This window comes from Vicia villosa, linkage group LG2, assembly GCF_029867415.1.
Source record: "Vicia villosa cultivar HV-30 ecotype Madison, WI linkage group LG2, Vvil1.0, whole genome shotgun sequence".
Taxonomy (NCBI): Eukaryota; Viridiplantae; Streptophyta; class Magnoliopsida; order Fabales; family Fabaceae; genus Vicia; species Vicia villosa.
In genome coordinates, this window is record NC_081181.1 from 229,618,874 (window position 1) to 229,628,490 (window position 9,617).

The 9,617-nt window shown below is 35.1% G+C and overlaps 1 protein-coding gene across 1 annotated transcript; it reads right to left on the reverse strand.

Moving 5' to 3' along the window:
- Nucleotides 1-5,649: 5,649 nt before the first annotated feature.
- LOC131648434 (histidine-containing phosphotransfer protein 4-like) lies at nucleotides 5,650-8,009 on the reverse strand. Its single transcript, XM_058918193.1, has 5 exons — nucleotides 7,890-8,009; nucleotides 7,643-7,773; nucleotides 7,481-7,549; nucleotides 7,332-7,403; nucleotides 5,650-7,231 (listed from the first exon to the last, which is right to left on the reverse strand). The coding sequence occupies exons 1-5, from the start codon at nucleotides 7,947-7,949 to the stop codon at nucleotides 7,111-7,113; spliced, it is 453 nt and encodes a 150-aa protein (XP_058774176.1). The 5' UTR covers nucleotides 7,950-8,009; the 3' UTR covers nucleotides 5,650-7,110.
- Nucleotides 8,010-9,617: the final 1,608 nt, after the last annotated feature.

A 9,617-nucleotide genomic window follows, 5' to 3' on the forward strand; every position in this document is an offset into this window, starting at 1 on the left:
ACTATATTGATCATGCTTTCATTATGAAATGTATTCTCACCCTTCTGCCTTAATGTTACCTACTCGTGGGTAATGTGCAGGTGATCCGCAAGTGTAGGTGCTCTCTTTGTAGTCGTCCGTTTTGGTGTCATCCGCTCGTGATACGTAACACCTAGGGGGGATCGAACACTTATTTTGTAGATAATGCTTATAGGATCCTTTTGATGTATATTTGATCCTTTAGATGCATTCGTATTATGTATTTTGGATACCTTCTCATGCGATGTATTTTGGAAGAATGTTGTGGATATTTTGTTTACCGATGCATTTATATATGTATGAATACATTCAGGTGTTTATGTGTATCCGTCCTCTTTGATTATTTGTGTTACGCATCTTTTGCGAGTATGTTATGTTTGGTTATGTGGTTACTTAAGTGTAACGCCCTAATTGTTTTTATGAATTTAATTTTTATACTCTGATATTTGTACCTATATGCCTGGGTAGAATTGGGGTGTTACAGGAGCCATTTTGTTGCAAAATTCCTTTACGTGAGTCAACGGACAAGTGGTACCCTTGTACTTCTCAAAGTTAGGGACTCTGAATTTAGCAAGGAACTTGATACCAAGCACTAGACATAAACCATCAGCGTCTAAATCAACGGAGTTATGACCTTCTATGGATTTCAACCTTTCTTACAGGAGGTGGAACTCTTTGTCAGTTTCATTAATCGGGAACCTGAAGGCTTCAAGTTATGAATTGTTCTCATGATGTGAGGTCTCCCTAACATGAATAGGAATTTCAACAATATTTCGGACATTCTGATTCACAAGACCATCTCTTGGGGCGAAATTAACATATGTACTTGTCTTTTGTAGAACCTGTCTCAAATCTTCTTGCCTGAGAGAAAGGGCTTAAATAGTCTCTATACACTGACCCATGTTAGTCCTCATTTTCTGTAGTCCTCATTTTCTGTTCTCATCTCAGCCAGGTCCTCACAGATTTTTTCCATGTCTAACTCTTGATTGTTGGTTGTGGTGCCAGGAAGTCATTTTCGTTGCAGATGCCAGAATCTAAGTAGAAATGACCCCAATAAGCTTCTGAGAGAACTATGAAATGCATGATAATATGAATACATGTATCATTTCCAAGGAAACCTAAAGTCTTTTGTAAACCCTTTTTGAAATGAACAAATCGGTGTCGTGTACTTCATTTCCTTTAGGATTTTTTAAGAATGATATGCGTATGCATGGTTAACTTCTTAGTACATCATTTTTTTTTGAAAATAAATATGTTATGATGCGAATGATGGGATCAAGGTTCTAGAACATCGGATAACTACTGTGGTGATCTCATCAGAACCAAATCAAACAAACTCAACAGTCTGTCACTGTAACGGAATAAGTTCAAAGATTTGGCACCAATTCTGAATGAGAAAACCATGTATGTAGGAGCCAAGGTTTCCTGTCTCATCCCAACCTCATAGGTATGTAGTCTAGACACAAACAAGATGTTCCTAATGGTCACCAGAATTTATGAACCTCAATGAAAATGCCCTATCTAGTGAATATGCATGCAAGACAGAAGACACCTCAATAAGTTCTCCTCTGGTTGTGATGTGCTATGCCAACTTTTACGTGCCAAGCGCCACGGGATTCAACATAACTATCCACACTAATCCTAAGTGTACAATGGTCTGGGTAGTGGATCTTTTACCTCAAAGTATGATCCCACCCACCAAAGAGACAACAACACAACACAAAAACATATATCCAATATACGGAAACCAATAAATACAGATGCGATTTCATGCAAACATATATACAAGTAAAGCGAACAAGGCAATAAACACACAAACACCCAAAGAAAAGAAAACAAATAAAAGCCAGTTGAAGCAATCAGAAAACATCAAAACAATGAAGTCACCATCAAATATTTATTTATCCCAAGAGGAGGGAAAAGAAAACACCGAAGAAAACCTAAAAGGGAAAAAGCAAGGTCTCGCGACCAAGAGAAATGGTTAGGGTGTCGGTTATGTGAGGGGAAGGTATTAGCACCCCTCACGTATGTGGTACTCCACAGGATCTGATCTCGTCTGTTTCTAATCTAAGAGTGTGTCTATAAGTTTAAATCTTAATGCTAAGGGAACATTCAATGAATAAACATGTTTTAATTAAACTGTTAGCTAGAGTTTCTTGAATTCTATGCCTACGTACCTCCAATGTGCAATGGAGAAATCAGAGAGTCGTAGTTTTGTTAACCACTTGTTGTTATCTACCTAAGGTCTATCTCAATCCTATAGGGATGGCAAGGAGACCCAAACCCGCGGGGCCCACCCTCACTCGAACCTGAGTCAACGGGTGAAAACCCGAGTTGACTGGGTTTGGGTTTGGGTTCGGGTGTCACCCGATATTTCAGGTGCGGGTTTGGGTAGTGTGAAACCCGCACCCGAAACCCAAAATCACACCCGCTTATATATATATATATATTATATATATATATATATTTGTGGAAAGTTATAGGAAAAATTAATTTTGTTGCGGGTTTGGGTTTGGGTGAAAAAACCCGAACCCAACGGGTGTGGGTGTGGGTGTTATTTTGCCACCCGAACACCATTTGAGTTTGGGTTCGGGTTTGGGTAGTGCGAAACCCGCACCCGACCCGACCAGTTGTCATCCCTACAATCCTAATTTCCTAGCAAGACGAAATCAAGCACCTAAGGGAATATGAGACCGAGCAAGCAACGTCACAAAGACCTAAACAAGTATCAGGTAAGACATGTGAACCAAAATCACAGGTAAAACATGTGAACAAGAATCACGGATAGAACATGTGAACAGGAATCAAAGATAGAACATGCGAACAGGAATCACAAATAGAAAATGCAAACAAGAATCACAGATAAAACATGCGAACAAGCATCACAGATAAAACATGTGAACATGAATCACAAGTAAAAAACATGTAACAAGAATACATGTGAAAGATATGTGAACAGGAATCACAATCAAGTAATTATACACGTAACAGGAATACATGAATGGAAATGCCAACAAGCAAGGCAAACATGTAACATAAATACATGTGAAAGATATGTGAATAGGAATCACAAATAAGAATGCGAACAAGAATCGCAGATAAAACATGTAACAGGAATACATGTGAAAGATATGCGAACATGAATCACAAATAAGCATGCGAACATGAATCGCAGATAAAACATGTAACAGGAATACATGTGAAAGATATGTGAACAGGAATCACAAATAAGCATGCGAACAGGAATCGCAGATAAAACATGTAACAGAAAGACATGTGAAAGATATGTGAACAGGAATTAAAAATAAGCATGCGAACATGAATCATAGATAAAACATGTAACAGGAATACATGTGAAAGATATGTGAACAGAAATCACAAATAAACATGTGAACAAGAATAACAGATAAAACATGTAACAAGAATACATGTGAAATATATGAGAGCAGGAATCATAAATAAGCATGCGAACAAGAATCACAGATAAAATATGTAACAAGAATACATGTGAAAGATAAGTGAACATGAATCACAATCAAGTAAACATACACGTAACAGGAATAAATGCATGTAAATACCAACAAGCAAGGCAAACATCACAAGTAGTCAAGAACTTGACCAAGTCAAGAAAACCAGTCACAAAGCTTGAGGAGTATCCACTCCCTCAAGTAGCACACACCTAACCATGACATCTGCCATCAAAGGCAGGACAAAAGGGGAAGCTTAACAAAAATATCGAGTCATCGAGGTAAGCAAAATGAGGGATAAAGCTCTTAACCATGATACCATGTCATCTCGGCAAGAAGAAAAGGGGATGAGATAACATCGTAGCATCAACGTCGACCAACACGAGCTAAAGACAAATTATGGGGTATCGATTGCTGGCCCTTTTCCACTTGACCGACTCGATAATAAGAGCACACTTGTTCGAAGCATCAAAGCGTGGTGCAAGCTAAGAACGACCTAGGACTTGAAAGGTGGGGGTCGATTGTGGGTCCTTTCCACTTGCCTTTTTTGAGGACTTATCAATGGGGTATGGAGAAGCGGACGCCTTCTTTGAGGTTATTGGCACAAATGTAAACACGCAAGAACAAGTAGGAATTGTCTTTCTAAAGGTCTTTTAAAACAACATTGCCCACCTAAATTAGGGACTCCCAATCATGCACATCTAGTCATACTTCTCATGGCAAGAAAAACGGTAAAATGCGGAATCATAAAAAGGATGAGCAATGTACCAAACAGATAACAATCCATAGTAAGCAAGCAAGAAATCAAAGAAACCCGAAAAACTTCGCGTAAGCTGACATCAACAACAAAAGAAGTCAGAAATCCAATAATCCGGCATAAGCATCAAAGTATCGTCTAGGGATGGCAACGGGTCGGGTCGGGTGCAGGTTTCACACTATCCAAACCCGCACCCGAAATCGGCACCCGAACCCAAACCCAAATGCTATTTGGGTGGCAAAATAACACCCAGCCCACACCCGTTGGGTTCAGGTTTTTTCATCCAAACCCGAACCCGCGGCAAAATACATAAAATATATTTTTCCTACAACTTTCCACAATATTTTATATATATATATAAGCGGGTGTGATTTTGGGTTTCGGGTGCGGGTTTCACACTACCCAAACCCGCACCCGAACCCAAACTAGTCAACTCGGGTTCGGGTTTGGGTCTGCTTGCCATTCCTAGTATCGTCAATGTGAAAATAAATTACAATCGGAACATATTGAATACATCAGAATATCTCACAATAAACCTGCATAGAAACCCAAGTCTAGACAAAACACAAGCAATATATATATATATATACACACGTCTCATGGAGTGAGAGAAAATTGCATCGAAAGCAAAATCAAATCCACACATGAAGTGGAACGCAAATGCTTTTCAATCGAAATAAACGATCGAAAGCTCTCTTGAAAAGCCTTGCAAAAGTTAACAAAAGCATTAGTAATAACAAGAAAGCATGAACGAAATCAAGTATCCGCTTTACAAATTAAATCAAGAATAAGAATACGAAGAGCAATTCAAACAAGCATTGGAACATCAACATTAAAAACAGGACAACATTGCATTGAATTTTGAGGTGCTCGAAAAGTCAGAATAAAATCCACCGCAAATGGTACCGATATTCATCAAAAGTGCCAACTAGTTCAAATATCCGATCAAACGCAATTAAATCACCACGCAAGCGCCACTTACCTAGTCCGGGTAGCAATAAACGTGTCCGAATAGTCGAAAAAAACAAGCGAAAGTGGTACCAATCTCCACCAAACATGCTAAAGTGGTACCAACTCGTGAACAAGAATCAAGAAACACATTTAATTTCAAAATTAATCAACAAAAATGGAAAACGTTTCATGCATCAAAAGTACATTTACATTCGCAAGTTATATGAACGATTAAACTTCACGGAATTGAGATCCAAAATCAACATCCCTCAACAATCAAGAATTTGATTCATTCAACAATTAGTAAACGGATTTCCATGAGCAAAAATTAGCAACACATATTATTCACACGATTAAATAATCGGTTCCAAGTTTATTCATGAATCAACAAAGTACATGAACAAATAATCTCACAAAATCAAGAATCAACATCAATAATAGTTCAACATCATTTAACAAATATCATTCAATATCAATCAACAACAAAATTAATATCAAGCTTAAAAAGCTAAATTTTCAACTTATTTCATGTGTCGCTGTCATACAAATAAAACCCCATGAACTGAAGAAGACGTCAAGATGGACCATTAGCAAAAAGACCCGCTCAAAAATGTTGAACGACTCAAAAGTTATGAATTTTTGAATATCCGAAGGATGACGGTTCAGCACACCGTTTCCACTAAATTTTCACTATACAACTTCAGGGTAATCGCATATTCGGAGATTTTCCTCAAAGAATCGATTCTCGGCTCGGACATATGAAACGAAGTAGACATCAAGACGGTTCTTTTGGTGCAAGAATCGCTTCAAAACAACTTTCCGATCAGAAGTTATGAATTTCAGAACATCCAAGAAACAGTTGACTAGCAAGTCCGAATTTTAGGTGATTTGTACTTTTGGGAGTCTTCCTCAAAGAATCGGCTTCCGGCCCAAACATAAAAAATATAGAGAACGTCAAGAAGGCTAAAATGGCGCAAGAACTAACACAACATGATTTTTCGGACGGAAGTTACGAATTTCAAACTCGCAAAGTAAAACAGACTTTTGATCTGAATTGTCTCGAAGCAACGAAAACACTTGATTTCTTCTGCAATTCAAAGCATACTGGAATGCATGGGAGCTTGTAATGATGAGCACTTGATGGTCCTCGATTTAAGAGCTTAAGAAAATATGCGGGCCGTAATCGAACTTCCAGAAACCTGAATTCTGCTTCACTTTATTAACTGACGGAATGATCATTTGCTGTAACTCTTGAAAGATGAAACCTTCATCCGGTTACCACAGTGCGAATGATATGTATGTATGCATATGACCTAATGCAAAGCTTAAGCCAGCTAGAAATAAATTAGGAGGATAAATTTTAGGGTACAACACTTACCACGCTAGTCGAACTACTTTACTCGACATGATTAATAAGTTGAAGTTTTTCAGTCGAGACTTTTTTACACTTAGCATTTTTCAACGTGGCTAGCACTATTCGTTGAGTTTTCTCCTGCTTAAATTTCCACTCTAACACACTGATTAACTTGTTTATGTGGATCACCTCTTTATTGCAGGAAACAGTCTCTCTTATTTTTCTGTTTTCAGAATTTGGTAATCTCCCTCCCAATTCCTCATATTTAAGTTGAGGTAACATAAATGGCAATAGATTTTTATACTTGAGCCAATAGCATAGAAAGAAAGAATAAGGATAAAGATACTTGTAACTTGCGGCAACATAATTTCCTCTGCATTAATAGTATAAACTCTATGAAGCTCCATAGCAGGATTTTTATATCCCTTTTTGATTACAAAAAACATTGGATAGACCTTGTATATTATATATTGGTGAATACTGAACATGTTTTCTTCTACAAAATTCACCAATTACACTTTCATTTCATGCCTTCAATATATCTCTATTCTATAAGGTGTTGTTTACTTTGGGCGACATGCTCTTTCAATAGGCCCAACTTGCCTAGCTAGTTGAAAATAATTCTCAAGTTTCTTTCTCAAAGCTACATATTCTTTCTTCATTTGTTGATAACTCTTCCTACACCTGAATATATAACAACAACAACAATTGTTAAGAATCATGAATAAATGCTAGTGAGTGTGTTTTGTTACTGAACATAGATTTAATATGCAAGTTACATTACCCTTCTGCATTTCCTGTTCTGCAATATTCCCTAATTTGAGTCGATTCTGCTTTCACCTTTTTCGCTCCAATGCTGCAAATTGTAATTTATTAAAATCATGTAAAACTAACCTGAGCTGATAATATATATAATAATATGTAACTATATACCTTGAGCTGCTTCCTTTAAACTGATGCATGATTGTGTCCAGTTTGTTGAAATCCAATGGATTCCTCTCCCTGTCACATGCACAAAAATGACACCAATTTAGATGTGAATTTAGCAATTAATTATACAAAACATGATGAAGTTAATGTATATAATAAACTTACAGTGTCTGTTCCAAGTTAGAGATAAGCCTAGATGAATCGCGGTAGTAAAGAGTGACAATTTCCTCAACAAAATTAGGATTAGCATCATCTTGAAGTTCTTCAAGTTGGATAAATTGTTCATCAAGAAGTCCCTGCATATTTGATTAGTTAGCTAACTAACTAGCCATGAATATGAATGAAGAGTACTTACTATAATGGTGTAGAATATTACTGTAAGAATATTGTATATATATATATATATATATACCTGATCAAAGAGTGACTGTTTCAATGCAGCAACTTGTCTGCGGGAATTGTTTCTGTCCATGATGATATAATTAGAAGAAGAAGAAGTTGGAATTGAAATATAACATGATTTTGAAATGAAAGAGTGACATGGTTTTTATAGCACACAAAAAGATGTCCTGTCTATTCTTAAAATTATGCTATGCTATATTTAAATGTAAGAGAATCAAGAAGTAATTGTGATTCAATCATGTAAAATTGGTCACTTCATACGGAACTATGCTAAAGGGAGTGAAACCAAGATTTAAAAATTTGAATCCATGCTAGTTAGAAAGGAATAACCAAGTTTTCCTCCCTCTAGATCTTACATCTTTAATTAATATTTTTTTTTCTCATATTTAAAATAAATATCGTTTAAAATTTTATACAGAATTTATAAAATACAATATAATTGTCAAAAAGACATGATATTTTAACTAAATTAACATCAATCAACTATTATATATTTTTTACCATCATAAATACAAAATAAAATGGAATAATTTTGAAGTAGTATTCAGAAAAAATTTCATCTAATTTTTTATTCATTAAAAATACTAATAAGATTCAAATCAACACATGAAAAATTCTATGTAAAATTTTACCTTGTTAAATTATATTAGAAAAGATTCACAACTTTAAATAGTCAGATACAAATATTGTTTTTAAATAATGAAAATATTTTGATGTGCAATTATAAAAATTAATAGGCTTAAATAGTTTTTTGATCTCTGTAAGTTGACGTATTTTTTATTATCGTTCGTGTAATTTATTTTTCTTAAAAATGATCTCCGAATGTTGATTTTTTTTCTTAAAAATGATCTCCGAATGTTAATTTTATTTTTAGTTTTAGTTCCTAAAATCAAAATCCGCAGAAAAATTTAAAGGAAAGTCCGTAAGAAACGTGCTGATTTTCCTATGGATTTTAACATTCGGGACTAACACCAAAAGAATTTTAACATTCATGGATCATTTTCAAGAAAAATAAGATACAAGGATGAAAACTAAAAACACGCCAACATACAGGGATCACAAAACTATTTCAGCCAAATTAATATCTCAATATAATTAAAATTTATTTAAAAATTCATATTTTTTATTATATAATTTTTCATTCACGTCAATCATAGATCAATTCTCAATCAATTAATTAAAAAATTTAAATATCGATCACTATATTGATAAGTAAATATATATGATCTTCGTTTGAAAGCAAGACACTACTAGAAATACACTTATTTCCTGCGGAATTACCTGCGGATCTTTGCTAAATTTCCGCAGGAAATGTGTTTCCTGCGGATTTTCCTGCGGTTTTATGTCCCCGGCTAAAACCTTCGTGGGTATTTTTCGCAGGTAATTCCGCAGGTATTTCCGCAGCTAAATCCGCAGGAAACAGTTCGCAGATAAATCCGCAGGTAAATCCACAGCTAATTCCGCAGATAAATCTGCAGTAAATTTATATCCGCAGGAAAATTCTTTCTCAATTTAAATAATTTTTTTATTTTAATAAACTTTTGAACCATTATATATATTTAAATAACTATAATATAAAATAAAATTATAATTTTCAATTTAAATTAAACTTGAATTCATATAACATAATTGGTAAGTACTTACATAGTCATTAATAAAAATGATTCAAAAAATCAAGTTATTACTAATCATTTGTCAACCAAGTTAAAAAGATAATACAATCCAAATTTACAACCAA

Bases quoted from the DNA above. Each gene is read 5' to 3' on its own strand.
- LOC131648434 (XM_058918193.1), bottom strand. From the start codon at position 7,949: ATGGACAGAAACAATTCCCGCAGACAAGTTGCTGCATTGAAACAGTCA. The intron at 7,774-7,889 runs GTATATATATAT...TCAAATATGCAG, and splicing joins AACAGTCACTCTTTGATCAG to GGACTTCTTGATGAACAATT. The intron at 7,232-7,331 runs GTAATGTAACTT...TTATATATTCAG, and splicing joins AGAACAGGAAATGCAGAAGG to GTGTAGGAAGAGTTATCAAC.